Consider the following 15,246-nt stretch of genomic DNA (forward strand, 5'->3'; position numbering starts at 1 on the left):
CTGCCACCTCCACTTTTCTTCTTCAAAATGTGTTGTTCCAGGTGGGGGCCTTTAGAGTCCATTGGGCAATTTTTTTCCTTCAGTTGTGTTTATTGAATGCTGCGTGCAGATCTAAGCGCTTGGGAGAGTACAATGCAACAATACAATCCCCAGTATATAATACAACAATTTGTCACTACTCCCAACCCCGGTTCTATTTGTTTTAATGGTATTTGTTAAATGCTTATCCTGTGCCGGGCACTGTACTAAGCACTGGGGTAGATACATGCTAATCAGGTTGGACACAGTCCCCAACCCACATGGGGCTTACAATCTTAACGCCATTTTACCGATGAGAGAACTGAGGTACAGAGAAGCAAAGTGACTTGCCCAAGGTGGCAGAGCAGACAAGTAATGGAGCCGGGGTGAGAATCCAGGTCCTCTGACTCTCAGGCCCAGACTCTTTCCAATAGACCACTGGGTCTGGTTGGGATCTGCAAAAGTCCAGATCAAGATGGCAAATAGAGGACCAGGGACTGGGGAGAGGAGGAGGAGGAGGAGGAGGAGGGAACTGTCTGCCATAGACCCAGATGAGATATTTCTTATACCTTTAAAAGTTGCAAGTAGGGAAATGGGCTGAAGAACTACCAATATAAAGACTGGAAAAAACTCTCAGAGTTAGAGGAGAAAAGGAAAGGGACTTGGATTCTCAGCCCTGCCCCACAGCACAAAGATAAACAACAATCAGTGGTATTTATTGAGTGCTTACTGTATGCTGAGCCCGGCACTAACTGCTTGGGAGAGTACAGTATAACAGAGTTGGGAGAAATGTTCCCTGCCCATAACGAGCTTACAGTTTAGAGGGGAAATCAAATAATAATAATGTTGGTATTTAAGTGCTTACTATGTGCAGAGCACTGATGTAAGCTCTGGGGTAGATACAGGGTAATCAGGTTGTCCCACGTGAGGCTCACCGTCTTAATCCCCATTTTACAGATGAGGTAACTGAGGCCCAGTGAAGTGACTTGCCCACAGTCACACAGCTGACAAGTGGCAGAGTCAGGATTCAAACCCATGACCTCTGACTCCCAAGCCTGTGCTCTTTCCACTGAGCCTTAATCCATCCATCAGTATGTTAGACATTTCTATTAACGAATTGAGTTTTCTCCCCACATTAGTTTAAAATTCAGATCTAAAGCCTGGGTTTAGTACAGTGCTAAGCACTTAGCAGTTATCAGTCAATCACTGTTTTTTTAAAATCCAGCACTTACTGTGGGCAGAGCACTGTACTAAGTGCTTGGGAGAGGACAGTAAAACAGAGTTAGAAGACCCATTCCCTGACCCGTTCCCTGCCCACAGTCTTTGTAAGCGCTCAATAAATACCTTGATTGATTGATTGTTACAGGGTTATTACCTCTGGGTGAGTTTATTTTTACAAATAGACTGGGCCAAACTTGATCAGCAACTCAGATCCCCCAAGGCCATTTCTCTGATGAAATGTTTCCATCACGTGTATTTCCAGTGATTTTTTTTTAACCCCCCCCCCATCTAAAATACAGAAAGTATTTGGAAGCCATGCAGAATAAAAATGACCTAAATTGCATTAAGCTTGTGCATTTATTAGATGCTTACGCAGTAATAGGCATTCAACGATTCTGGATCCACACCGGTCACAAATTAATAAGAGGTGTTTTTTTTTTACACAAATAGTTTTATTACGAATTTTAATTTTTAAGAAATACACATTTTAAGAAATTACACAAAAGGCCTTAGTCCTCGTTAAAAATCTTCTGGCATTTTTCTGTGGTTGTCACCCTCGGCCTAGATCAGCCCCATCCAAAACATCAAGGGGTTGAGGGCCAGAAAGTGAGGCCCGAGAGGCTTAAATGAGAATACTGACGCAACCTCGCCACACAATGAGGAATATTAACAAGTCAGGCCTGTTCAACTTTGAAAGTCAAGTCATTCAGTGTGTGATTAGTGTTTAAGACCCTGAAATTATTAAATACAGAATAAAAACAGTAAGCTCAAAGTACATGGTTTACTATAATAAACACGAATAGCCATGAACCTGGATTTGTTTCTCTTTGGCAGCAGTCATTTGGGTAGTGAAGTGACCTGTGTAAAGACCACTGGGTCACCCGAAATCCTTTGGTTTCAGTTGACATGTAACTCAGAAGACAATGGATTTTTTAAAAAGAGGAAAACGAATGTAAGCTTCATTTTAATAGTGGAACTAAACTTGATTTGCCTAATTGCTGATATCTATATAAATTACTAATATATATATATATAATATATATCTTTTTCTGACCACTTTTGGACCACGTTATTCCACAGGAAAATTGTGTTTTTCTGTAGGAGAAGATGCATAGTACCACACACAGCAGAAAGACGTAGTTTACCCATATGGTTTGGAAGATAGGACTGTTTAGTTTTTAACTCCACTTGACGCTCCCCAAACTTTTCTTTACATTCGGGTTACTCTGTACAAAAACAATACGTACATAACGAGGAATCCGCAAAAATTTGAAACTCCAAGAAGATGGGTAAAAACAGACAATTAATCTCCGGGGAGGAAAAACTGAATCCAAATAGAATACGAAAATGACACAGCTGGGGTGGGAAGGTCAAACAGTATCTAAGGCACTGTACACCTCCTAGCACCTTTGAGTTTTCTGACTGAGCTCTCGCCTTGTTCAACGATCAGTGCATTTTCTAGATATCCTTTTTGCTCAAAAGCGCCATTTGGTATGTCAAGATTTGAAGCTTATCTTGGTTGTCTCTTTTCTTCAGCAAGGAGAGAGGGCCAGTAAAAGCAGGGGGGCGGTGGGGTGTTAGTTATGCAGATTTCTATAAGGCACTTTACTGTTTTCATATTCGACAACAGTGAGGTACATAGGCTATATTTCTAGGGTTCATTGCTGTTAAAACAGATAGCACCATATTGTGACGTTAGCTGAAAGTCAGAAGTCCTCAGGGTTTTCTCATACAGACTTGACAGCGGCTAACGTGAGTCCGCAGTTCTCCCGCTTTCAAGGTGGAAGGAGTCGGCTTCCTGTGAACGAACCGGCCGAAAAAAAACAAACAGGTTATCGGTGACGCGTGTGACCATCCGCAGTGAGGGTAGTCATCATCGATGGTATTTATTGAGTGCTTACTGTGTGCCTGCTTGGGAGGATGCAGTGCAACGGAGCTGAGAGACACATTCCCTGCCCACAACTAGTTCATACTCTAGTGTAAACTAAACTCCCACGGGCCTAGCATGGGCCCGGGAGTCACAGGACCTGAGTTCTAATCCTAGCTCCGCCTCTTGTCTGCTCTGTGACCTTGGACAAGTCGCTTCACTTCTCTGGGGCTCAGTCACCTCATCTGTTAAATGGAGAGTGAGGCCGTCAGCCTCATATAGGACAGAGACTGTATCCTACCTGATTATCTTTTATCTACCCCAGCGCCTAGTACAGTACATGGCGCATAGTAAGCGCTCAACAAATGCCATACAAAATAGTTTACGGATATGTACATTAAGCTCTGTGCTCATCCCAAACACTCAGTACAGTGCTCTGCATAGAGTAGGCACTCAATAAATACAATTGATTGATCCCTGTAATGCAACCTAGTGGCTCTGTTTCTTTTCAAAGACATAATGATAATGATTGAGGTATTTAAGCACTTACTATGTGCCAGGCACTCTGCTAAGCACTGGGGTAGATACAAGCAGATTGGGTTGGACACAGTCCTTGTCCCATGAGGGGCTCACAGACTCAATCCCCATTTTACAGATGAGGTAACTGGGGAACAGAGAAATGAAGTGATTTGCCCAAGGTCACACAGATAAGTGGTGGAGGTGGGAATAAACCTATGACCTTCTGACTCCCAGCAACGGGTTCTATCCGCTATGCCATGCTGCTTCTCATCCAACTATTAGTTCTCCAAAGCCAGATCTCCTAATTTATAGTCATTCCAGAAGAGTGTCATAGGCTCAGGGAAGCCAAATCCCAACAAAGTACGTGTCAGCCTGTGACTCTAAGGAGGATGTCCGTGGTCTGATTTAAAAACTGCTTTTAGCTCTGCCATCTCAATAAAGGGTTCAGAGGAGACATACATGTTCTAAAATGTGCAGAGCACTGGAAAGAGTGTGGGAGCAGGAGGAGGAGATCCAGGGCCCAGTTCCAGCTCTGCCACTAGGCTCCGGGGCAAGTCCCTTAAACTCTTTGGGTCTCAGTTTCCCCATCTGGGAAGTAGAGATAAAATACTTGCTCACCTCTTAGACTGCTTGCTCTAAGAGGGTCAGGGACTGTGTCTGATCCAAATACCGTGTATCTTCCTTAGGACTTGGTGCTGTGTTTATTAATAATAATAATAATAATAATAATGTATTTGTTAAGCACTTACTATGTGCCAGGCACTATACTAAGTGTTGGGGTGGAGACAAGCAAATTGGGTTGGACAGTCCCTGTCCTACATGAGGCTCACGGTCTTAATCCCCATTTTACAGATGAGGGAACTGAGTTTCAGAGAAGTGAAGTAACTTGCCGTAGGTCACACAGCAGACAAGTTGCAGAGATGGGATTAGAACTCATAACCTTCTGACTCCCAAGCCCATGCTGTATCCACTATACCACGCTGCTTCTTGCCTTAGTAAGTGTTTAATAAACACCATGACTAACCACTGTTTCTGTAGGGTATTACAGAAAATTGGGGGCAGTAATTTTGAAACCTCCATAATAGCTTTCAGTAGCTGTGGCAGGAAGCCCTGGGACCGAAAAGAAGTCCAACAAATTGATGGAGTTCTATGTCTGGTCTTCCCCAATCAATCAGTCATATTTGAGTGGTTGCTTTGTGCAGAGCACTGTACTAAGAGCTTGGGAGAGCACAACACAATATAACAGTTACATTCCCTGCCCAAAGCGAGCTTGTAGTCTAGAGGGGGAGACAGATGTTAATATAAATAAATAAATTACAGAAATGGACATAAATACTGTGGGGCTGGGCGGTGGGGTGGGATGGTGAATAAGGGGAGCAAGTCAGGGTGATGCAGAAGGGAGAGGAAGAAGAGGAAATGAGGGCTTAGTCAGGGAAGGCCTCTTGGAGGAGATGTGCCTTCAATAAGGCTTTGAAGCAGGGGAGAGTCATTGTCATATATGAGAAGGGAGGGTGTTCCAGGCCAGAGGCAGGCAGGATGTGGGCAAAAGTTCGGTGGTGAGATGGGTACAGTGAGAAGGTTGGCATTAGAAGAGTGAAGTGTGAGGGCTGGGTTGGATTAGGAGAGTAGCGAGGTGAGGTAGGAGGGGGCAAGGTGATGGAATGCTTTAAAGCCAATGGGGAGAAGTTTCTCTTTGATGCGGAGGTGGAAGGACAACCATTGGAGGTTCTTGAGATTCTGTGTGCAGGGCACTGTACTAAGCACTCGGGAGAGTACAATACAACAATAAACAGACACATTTCCTGCCCTCAACAAGTTTATGGTCTAGAGGTTCTGGGAGGGGTACTTAAGAGGTACTTCCAAGGTAGAAGAGTTGTTTCATTTCAAGGGTGAACTGCAGGTAATTGTTTGCGCCCTCTCAGAGTCTGCCCTGCCTGCCTTTTGTAGCTGGTGCTCGACCAAGGATTACAGTTTTCTTATGTCCAGCGGGGACTGAGTTGGCCCGCAAATGAATTATAATGAAGAGCTCAGTGAGGACTAATTACAACAGTAGGCAGAAGTGAGATTTCGGTACTAAAAATGTAACTATTGCTAATATCAACCAAGGGCCAGATTTTTCACGAAAACCCATGTTACACCTCTGAAGTGCCTATTGCTAAGCAACACAGGCATGCTAAAGAATCGAAGCAGACTCCAAGGCCCGGGTATTTAAAGCAAATCTTTATGTAAGCTAAGAAAATTCATGGCACAAGCTTTCTCTTGTTTGGTTTTTAAATAGGCATCTTTGAAGGCTTTAGACTGTAAGCTTGTTGTGGGCAAGGAACAGGTCTACAATGTTGTTGTATTGTACTCTTCCAAGCGCTCAGTACTGTGCTCTGCCTACAGGAAGCGCTCAATAAAAACCATTGATTGATGGAAATGAAGTATCTGTAGGCTCATCCTAAAGGTAATCATTCAGTACATGGTAGGGGGAAGTCCACCTGGAAGAGAGCTAGGAATAGGAGTCCTCAGGGCAGACCCTGAGCTATCAGGGCTCAACAATCTCGAATATTCATTTCACCCAAATGAAGAAGGAGCAGTGGCCTTGTGGAGAGAGCACGGTCCTGGGAGTCAGAAAGACATGGGTTCTAATCCCGGCTCCACATGTCTGATGCGTGGCCCTGGGCAAGTCACTTTGCTTCTCTGGGCCTCAGATCCCTCATCTTTAAAATGAGGATTCAGAGTATGAGCCCCACGTGGGACAGGGACTGCGTCCAACCTGATTAACTTTTATCTGCCCTGGTGCTTACTTAGAACGGTGCTTGGCACATTGTAAGCATTTAACAAGTACCATAATCATCATTAAGAAGTAGCCCTGTCTACTCAGAAGTTGCTTTTGAAACACTGCCTTGAGATCTCCCCGGACAAACGGTTAAAACCAGTTTTAGTCCCACTTACTTGAACATCTCATGCCGTTCTATGGTCGCGAGCCAGAAGCTGTAGGCGTTGGCGTAGTAATTACAGGTTCCCCGCCCGTGGCACTCGATGAACGGCGCGCTGCGGAACTCCTCCAGACAGGAACCCGGGGAAGCCAGGGCTTGGCCGGAGCCCTCAGCCCCTGCGCTGGTGTGCTGGAAGATGGAGGACAACGGTCAGTCCCAGGTGGCCCAGTATCTCAGTGGGGGAGGCAGACTGGTTCTGTGAGGGAGCCTCGGAACAAAGGGGCAGAGGATTGTAGCCTAGTGGATAGAGCCCAGGCGTCAGAAGGATCTGGGTTTTAATCCCAGCTCCACCGCTTCTCTGCTGAGTGACCTCGGGCAAGTCATTTCATTTCTCTGTGCCTGTTACATCCTCTGGAAAATGGGCATTAAGACTGAGCCCCATATGGGACAGGGATTGGGTCCAGCCGGACTACCTTGTATCTACCCCTGTGCTTATCACATATTGAACGCTTAAATACTATCATTGTTATTACTTACCTTCTTTGGGGCTCAGTGACCTCATCTGTAAATGGGGATTAAGACTGTGAGCCCCATGTGGGACACGGACCATGTCCAACCTGATTAGTGGGTAGCTAACCCAGTGCTTTGTGTGGTGCCTGATGATGATGATGGTATTTGTTAAGCCCTTACTATGTGCCAAGCACTGTTCTAAGTGCTGTGGGGGGATACAAGGTGATCAGGTTGTCACATGTGGGGCTCACAGTCTTCATCCCCATTTTACAGATGAGGGAACTGAGGCACAGAGAAGTTAAGTGACTTGCCCAAAGTCACATGACTGACAAGTGGCAGAGCCGGAATTAGAACTCATGACCTGACTCCCAAGCCTGTGCTCTACCCACTTGGCCAGGCGGATGGGAGGCAAATGCGGATCCCTGCTATTTTGTCCAGGCTCATGTGGACTGGTGAGGTTGCCCTGCCATGGGGCCTACGCCCATAGCAAGGGAGGGAAAGGACCTCGGGTAGGCAACTCCAGATCCCGGCCTCGTGGATAGAGCACGGGCCTGGGAGTCTGAAGGACCTGTGTTCTAATCCCGGCTCCACTTGTCTGCTGGGTGACTCTGGACAAGCCACTTCACTGGGCCTCAGTTACCTCATCTGTAAATTGGGCCACCAGTCCACGCTGCTTCAAGGGTCTTAAGGGTGCGAGCTTGGAAAACCACTTGACATGGGTCATCGTTGACCCACCTACTTTCCAAGAAAGCTAGTTTAATTAGAGATAGGTCTTTCTGTTGCAACCTCAGCAGCCTCATCCCATCTGCTCTGGGCCCTCAGAAAGTTTTGCCGGCATTTCACTAAAAATAGAAGTTTGCCAAGGTGTCGAGCGCTAAAGCCCCCACTGTTCGCAAGCTGTTCTTCAGTGCCCAGATTGTCAGATGATTAAAGCTGGTGTCAGAGAAGCTTCCTCCTCCACCCACCCTCGGTTTTCTTTTCTCCAGAAAAGTAATGTTCCCATTTCATACGGGTTTTTTTTAAAAATCCTGTCCCCCTGGGGGCTCTGACCAGGGGTCTGGCTTTATGAAAATACCCCGCTTTGAGGTGGTGGATCTGAGTCCACTTCTAACTCTGTCATCCACCCTACCCGGCCAGGCTGGTATTTTAGTACAAAAATATCTCTTTGCACATTTCATGTATTATCCATTCAAACTCTTTCAGTGGGCAGAGGAAAAAGCGACTTGACTTTGTCAAATGAGCCTCGCATTTTGCAGTCTGAACCGGACATAACCAGGGCCCCGCTCACACTGGCTTTTCTCCCTTGTGGATCAACTCCACAGGCCCTGGGGCCTCTAACAAATTTCACAAAAACAGTCGCGGTTGGTTCTTAAACTGCTGCTAACACCGTGATAAAGGAAGGTGGCTGACAGGTATTTAGGCGTCCCCTCTTCTTCCGAACATCATTATGCTCTCTGCGCTTTTGATTCTGACAACTTTTGGAAATCGGGTTCCGAGGCCTTTTGTGTAGATAAAAGAGCACAGGGGATGGAAAGAAAAAAAAGATCCTTTTCTTCATTTCCTTTCACCTCTATCCACCAAGCTAAAATGGGCTCGGACTAATGCAGATTCCATCAGCCTTCATTATGGCTCTGGAATGAAAGTGCAATCTCCATCCTTCAGTGAAAATTATACACTTTCGTTATTCATTTCTAACCCCTAAACTGTAAATTCCTACACCGACTGTTTCCAACCAAACAACCTTGATTTCAATTCTCGGCAGGGCTTTAAGTGTGTCAGCCTTTAGAATGGAGAAATGGTAGCTGGTGGTTTTTTTTTTTTTGCAAGGGAAGATCATCAGTGAAAGCGTTCTTATCCTGGAAAGGATAAGATATAGGATTCTCACTTTAGCCTAGTTTGAGGAAACCTTATTGACACCAGCCTTCCCGGAGAGATTTAGCCCTTATTTACTTATTCATCTTGGCAGATAAGAGGAAGGGTCTTGTGCTTCTAGGATTATGCGCAATGTAAAGAGATAATGATTACTTAAGAGGCCTTTTCTCCCCATCCAACCAAAGGCTGGTGGGACGGGGCAATTGTGTGTGACCACGGGCAAGTCATTTAACTTCTCTGGGCCTCCGTTTCCTCATCTGCACAAATGGGGATTCAAAACCTGTCCTCTCTCCCTCTTAGACTGTGAGCCCCACATGGGTCAGGAACGGTATTTAATCTGGTTGTACTCTACCCACTCCAGGGTTTGGCACAGTGTAAGTGCTTAACTAACATCACTTATTATTATTACCATCATCATCATCGTAAGGCAGTAGGAAGGAACATTTCAGCTAGGATAATTTCCCTGTGATTTGTGGTAGCAGCATTTTGGTGCCTGCCAGAGGAGATGTGATGTTTAGTGATCATCAAAGCTCAGCTAGCAAAACCTGAGCAAATATTGCGCATCATGAGCCCTCAGATGACAATTAGCAAAATCCTAAATAACCCTGCAGAAAATTCCGACTCTACCGTCAGGTGACCTTTTAAGCAGATGGGTCAAATGAAGCTCCTTAGTAAGATATATGGGTAGAAGTGTGTGTGTGTGTGTTATATGGTATGTAATTTAGAATGTATATGTATGTAAATAGAATATGTCTATATATCCACATATATATATATATATATATGGATATATACATACGTGTATATTCCTTTATATATATATAGGTGTGTATATATATATAGGTGTGTGTGTGTGTATATATATGTATAATTGGCTCTTAATGTTGTTTGTAATTTATTCTTATTCTGTGTGTCTCTTCTCCTGACTCAGACTGTGGGTCAGAGACTATGTCTTAAAGGCTTATCTTGTACTTGCCCAGGGCGTAAACCAGGATTTAGCACTTAGTAAGTGCTCAATCAGTTTTACAATAACACTTTTTAAGGTAGGGGATATGTGAACATTTGAGTGTCTATCTGTGGCCTCCTTATGGGCAGGAAACGTGTCTGCTAATTCTGTTGCATCGTTCTCTCCTAAATGCTTAGTGCAGTGCCCTGCTCATAGTAAGCGCTCAATAAATGCCATTAATTGATTGCGTCTACCTTTAGATATGTACATATAAGTGAGTGTGTGTCAGGGGTGGTGATATGGGTACATGCACGTATTCATTCAATCGTATTTATTGAGCACTTACTGTGTGCAGAGCACTGTACTAAGCGCCTGGAAAGAACAATAAAGCAGTGAAGAGAGACATTCCTTGCCACACTTCTTAACTTCAGCTTTCCATCCCACAGAGGGCAGGTGAGACTGCTGGACCTGGCCAATGAGGCTGCCTCAAGTGCTCAGTACAGTTCTTTGCACACAGTAAGCGATCAAAAAAATATGACAATGAATGGAATCTACATTTGGATCTATGTATGTGTGTATATGCCTATGCAATCACACACACACAAACATAAAGGGAACAAGAGATCCAGTGAAAACCTGGGGCTGCAATTGGTTTTGTAGGAAAGAGCCTGGAAAGTGAATGAAGGATGAAAGGCAGCAGTTCTAAAATCCTAATTCATGTGGAAAATGGCCACTTCTGCTTGAGGTTCTAAAAAGCAATTTATCCATAAAGCTCTGAGCTGCACCACCTGCAAAATCACTCATCCTGAGCCCGTTTTTTTTTTATGGTATTTCTTAAACTCTTACTATATGCTACACACTGTACTAAGTGCTGGGGTAGATACAAGGTAATCGGGTTGGACACAGTCCCTGTCCCACATAGGGCTCACAGTCTCAATCCCCATTTTCCAGATGAAGTAACTGAGGCCCAGAGAAGTGAAGTAACTTGCCCAAGGTAACAAAGTAGAAAAGGGGCAAATATGGGATTCAGATCCAGGTCCTCCTTACTCCCAGGCCCGGGCTCTATCCACTAGGCCGTGCTGCTTCTTCAGTCTCCTCTGATCCCAGAAAAACTCACCATAACGAAGGAGTAGCCAATCCAGAGCGATAACCATCCACTGGGACACGGCGGGATTTGAATTGTTTGGCTGTGCACTGCCATGACCATAGCAGGTGCTTCACACACTACACACCTGTAAGGACAGAGAACACGGGCACTTAGTATATCTGGCTTTCTGGAGAACGAGACGGAAATGCAACTGTATGATAAAGCAGGAGTCCTCTCCCAAGCACTTAGTACACTGCTCTGTCCACAGCAAGACTTCAATAGATATTGATTGATACAAACTCTGTTGTACTCTCCCAAATACTTAATACAGTGCTTTGTCCATAGCAGGTGCTCAAGAAATAGATTGATGCTAACTCTGTTGTATTCTCCCAATAGTTTAGTACAGTGCTCTGCCTCCAGCAAGCACTCAATATCATTGACCAATAAGAACTCCACTGTACTCTCCCAAGCGCTTAGTACAGTGTTCAGCCCACAGCAGGCACTCTATAAATATCACTGATTGTTGGAATGATTGATTACAGCTCTGTTGTACTCTTCCAAGCACTTAGTTCAGAACCCTGCCCACAGCAAGCACTCAAGAAATACTATTGATTATAACTCTTTTGTAGTCTTCCAAGTACTTAGTTTAGTATGGTGCCTACAGTAAGCACTCAGTAAATGCTGTTGACTGACTGGATTTATTCATCTGCTAATCCTTTATCTGTTTATGGAGAAAACTGGGCCCATTGCACCAGGGTTATTCATTCAATCGTATTTATTGAGCACCTACTGTGTTCAGAACACTGTACTAAGCGCTTGGCAGAGAACAATATAACAATAGACACATTCCTTGCCCACAGTGAGCTTACAGTCTATACCTTGCTCCACATAGAGAAATGGGATAGGCTAAAAGGTGGAAGTTTTCTGTGACCTGAACTGAGCATATGCAGTAGTGACTTCTGTTTTTCAGTTTTGCCTTTCTAGCAGAGGCAACGAGACCTCTCTGTTCTGCTCCCATGGCTGGAGAGGCAGAGGGCCAGATGGATAGATACATGGGACAACACAAAGAAGCAGCGTGGCCTAGTGGCTAGAGCACGGACCTGGGAGTCGGGAGGACATGGGTTCTAATCCTGGCTCTGCCACTTGTCTGCTGGGTAGCCGTGGGCAAGTGACTTCACTTCCCTGGGCCTCAGTTCCCTTTGTAAAATGGGGATTAAAATTGTGAACCTCATTTGGGATAGGGACTGTCCCAACCTGATGACCTTTTTCGTACCTCAGTAATAATAATTAATAATTATGGTATTGGTTAAGTATTCTTCTAAGCCTGGCACATAGTAAGCGTTTAAATAACAAAAAAACCCTCACAAAAAATAAGAAGGAGGGGAAGAGTGGGGGAACTTGATTTCATATTAGTTTGAATGCAAATATCCTCAGAGAAGAGGAAAAGCTAAATGGTTCCCTGGGGGTGGGGAGATAGTGGCTATTATTTTCTGCCTCCCCCCAGGCTGATTGGGTGGATTGAGGTGTCCCACCAGGACAACCTGTCTCCAGGTCCTGGAAGGTCACTCAGCAGAACCTTAGTGCTGAGGCAAGGCCTAGATGGCTCACTCACTAAGAGGTGCACGGGCCACTAGCCCCAATTACACCCAGGAGCAAATAACTACACAAAGCATCCGTGACCCTGACAACCATCCCAACCCCAGGATCCTGCACTTAGAGAACACTCTTCTCAGCTGGGGAAAAGGGGGAGGTCCCGCTCATTAAGAACATAAGGGGAAAAAAGTCATCACTGCAAGTAGGAGGGGGAGCAAAAAGGCATTCAAGCCTCAGGATGAAAAGAACCTTAACAGTGCTGATAAAGGATTATAAATGGGGTTAATAATTCCACTTTGTTGTGCCTTGCTATTTGCATGAAAATGGAGGCCGGGAAGATGGAAAACTCAAATTAATGATTGGTTTTCAGAGGGGGTGTGTGTGTCTCAATAGTGTTTGCCCAAATGCAGATAGATGAGTGGAGAGGTTTGGTGAAAAAATGATTGTTTCTGAAATTGGCCCTTTGCAGCTGCTGCCATCTGTCTGTGCCAGGCTCAGGGCCTTCGGATGGGACTGACGGTTACATGGGGTAGCTACGGGCCCCAGGGATGGGACAGGATGGCAAGGAGAAGAAATCAATCAGTTGTGTTTTTTGAGCACTTACTATGTGCGGAGCACTGTACAAAGCACTTGGGGGAGTACGATGTATTGGAGTTGGTAGACCTCTTCCCTGCCCACAACGGGTTTACAGTCTGGAGGGGTAGTCTTATTATTAATAATAATAATAATTGTGGTATTTTTAAATCACTTACTATGTGCCAGGCACCGTACTAAGTACTGGGGTGGATACAAGCAAGTCAGATTGGACACAGTTCCTGTCCCACATGGGGCTCCAAGCCTCAATCCCCATTTTACAGATGAGGTAAATGAGGCATAGAGAAGTCAAGTGACTCGCCAAAGTCCCACAGCAGGCAAGTGGCGGAGCAGGGACTAGAACCCACGACCTTCTGATTCCCAGGCCTGTGTGCTATCCACAACGCCTTGCTGCTTCTCTGTGAGATTTGTCGTATTGTACTCTCCCAATCACTTAGTACAGTGCTCTTCCCATAGGAAGTGCTCAATAAATATCATTGATGATAAAAAAACATGGAGAACTCAGGCAATATCTTATGTACACTCAGGCATGCCTATGTACACACAAGACATCCATGAGCACACAGACACACAGGAGGGAGATAAAGACTCACACAAAATCAGATGAAAACAGCCACTAGAAGGAAGAGACAGAGAGAGCTGGAGACTAAAAGAAAAGACCAGAGAGACACAGACTTAACAAAACACAGTCACAAATACTGAAATGCACAAACGGACAGGGAGAAGCAGATGGGGACGGCAGAGATACAGAAGCTAACATCGCATTCAGAAACAAAGAGGGGGACGCATCTCCTAGTCTCCAGAGGGGATTTTCCTAAATCACTCTATCAAGCTCTCCTAGGCGTTCCTATGTGTGTTTGGGCCAAATCCTTTTTTGCGGGGAACATTTGGGCTCTGTCATTTGAAACCCCAGAAGGAATTGATCACATATGGTCATCTGGACACATACACAAGCCCCGAGAGCTGTGGAAGGCAGAACAGAAACAGAGCTCACGGGAAGACCAGTGAAACTCAATGAAAAACATCCCAACATCCCATAGCCTGAAAAACCCATAGGAGAAAGGACACTAACAGTTAAGGGCTTATGTTCCGGAACTTAAAGTAACGGATTCACCTGGAACTTCTGTCCATCCAACAAAACCATAGCTTACTGTGGTTTTTATTTTGTGCTGTGGCAGTAGCAGCTGCTGTTATCGATCGGTGCATAAATAGATCTTTTCAACTAGCAATGAAAGTAAGGAAAAGCTTGAAGTGATTTCTTAGGGCCTAACAGCTTTTCTATCAGGTGTGCCAGAATGCTTCAAAACACAGGGAAGACTCATGAATCAGAGCTGCTGAGAAAAATGTTATCTGTGGAGCTGTGACTTTTATTTCCAAAACGCAAGGACTGTCTTAGCAGCCTTCTGCTTAGAGACCGCCTGGACCTCTCAGCCATTCCCTAGTCTTCTATTTTCCAATCCCAACTCCTCATGGGCAGGGATCGTTTCTACCTACTCCATCGAATTCTCCGTTTCTACCCCTAAACCCCGACAAAATCCCCTGAAATATATGGAATATCAGCAGCACAGTGTGACTTCCGCAGAGGAAAATGCTCCCTCCCTCCTTCCCTAAGGTCATAGAGACTTTGCTCCAGGTTCTGCCTCGGCGGCTTCAGTGTCATCCAGGCACGACTCACCTACTGATAAACGGCCTGATGTTGTCCCCGGAGATGGGCGCCATAGACATCGGCATGGGCTCCGGGGTTGACAGCCAATAGGAATAATCGTTTCTCGATGCAAAGTTGCACACGTTATTGATATTGCAGAACAGGAAAGGCATAGTGCTAAACTTGCGTAGACAACTTCCGGCTGTACCTGAAAAGTTGAGGAAAAACACAGCACGTGATGTTTTGGGGGGAAGAAAAGAAAGGGACGTAAACAGTTGGACAGTCTTGTGTGCCCTTCCTCACTTTGAGGCCAAAAGGTCAATTAACAGTAATAATAATAATAATTACGGTACTTGCTAAGTGTTTACTATGTGCCCAAGTGCTGTTCTCAGTGCCGGGTAGATACAAGCTAATTAAGTTGGACACAGTCCATGTTCCACATGCGCCTCACAG

At 45.1% G+C, this 15,246-nt stretch overlaps 1 protein-coding gene across 1 annotated transcript in view; it reads right to left on the reverse strand.

Moving 5' to 3' along the window:
* Positions 1–1,562: 1,562 nt before the first annotated feature.
* COL4A1 (collagen type IV alpha 1 chain) overlaps positions 1,563–15,246 on the reverse strand; it is a 170,706-nt gene continuing 157,022 nt past the window's right edge. The window contains exons 49-52 of the mRNA XM_029048048.2: positions 14,824–15,001; positions 10,992–11,106; positions 6,563–6,735; positions 1,563–3,037 (exon numbers count right to left, since the gene is read on the reverse strand). Coding sequence (XP_028903881.1) covers positions 2,956–3,037; positions 6,563–6,735; positions 10,992–11,106; positions 14,824–15,001 — 548 coding nt within the window. The 3' untranslated portion in view covers positions 1,563–2,955. The remainder of the gene's footprint in view (positions 3,038–6,562; positions 6,736–10,991; positions 11,107–14,823; positions 15,002–15,246) is intronic.

This window comes from Ornithorhynchus anatinus, chromosome 20 (genome assembly GCF_004115215.2).
Source record: "Ornithorhynchus anatinus isolate Pmale09 chromosome 20, mOrnAna1.pri.v4, whole genome shotgun sequence".
Taxonomy (NCBI): Eukaryota; Metazoa; Chordata; class Mammalia; order Monotremata; family Ornithorhynchidae; genus Ornithorhynchus; species Ornithorhynchus anatinus.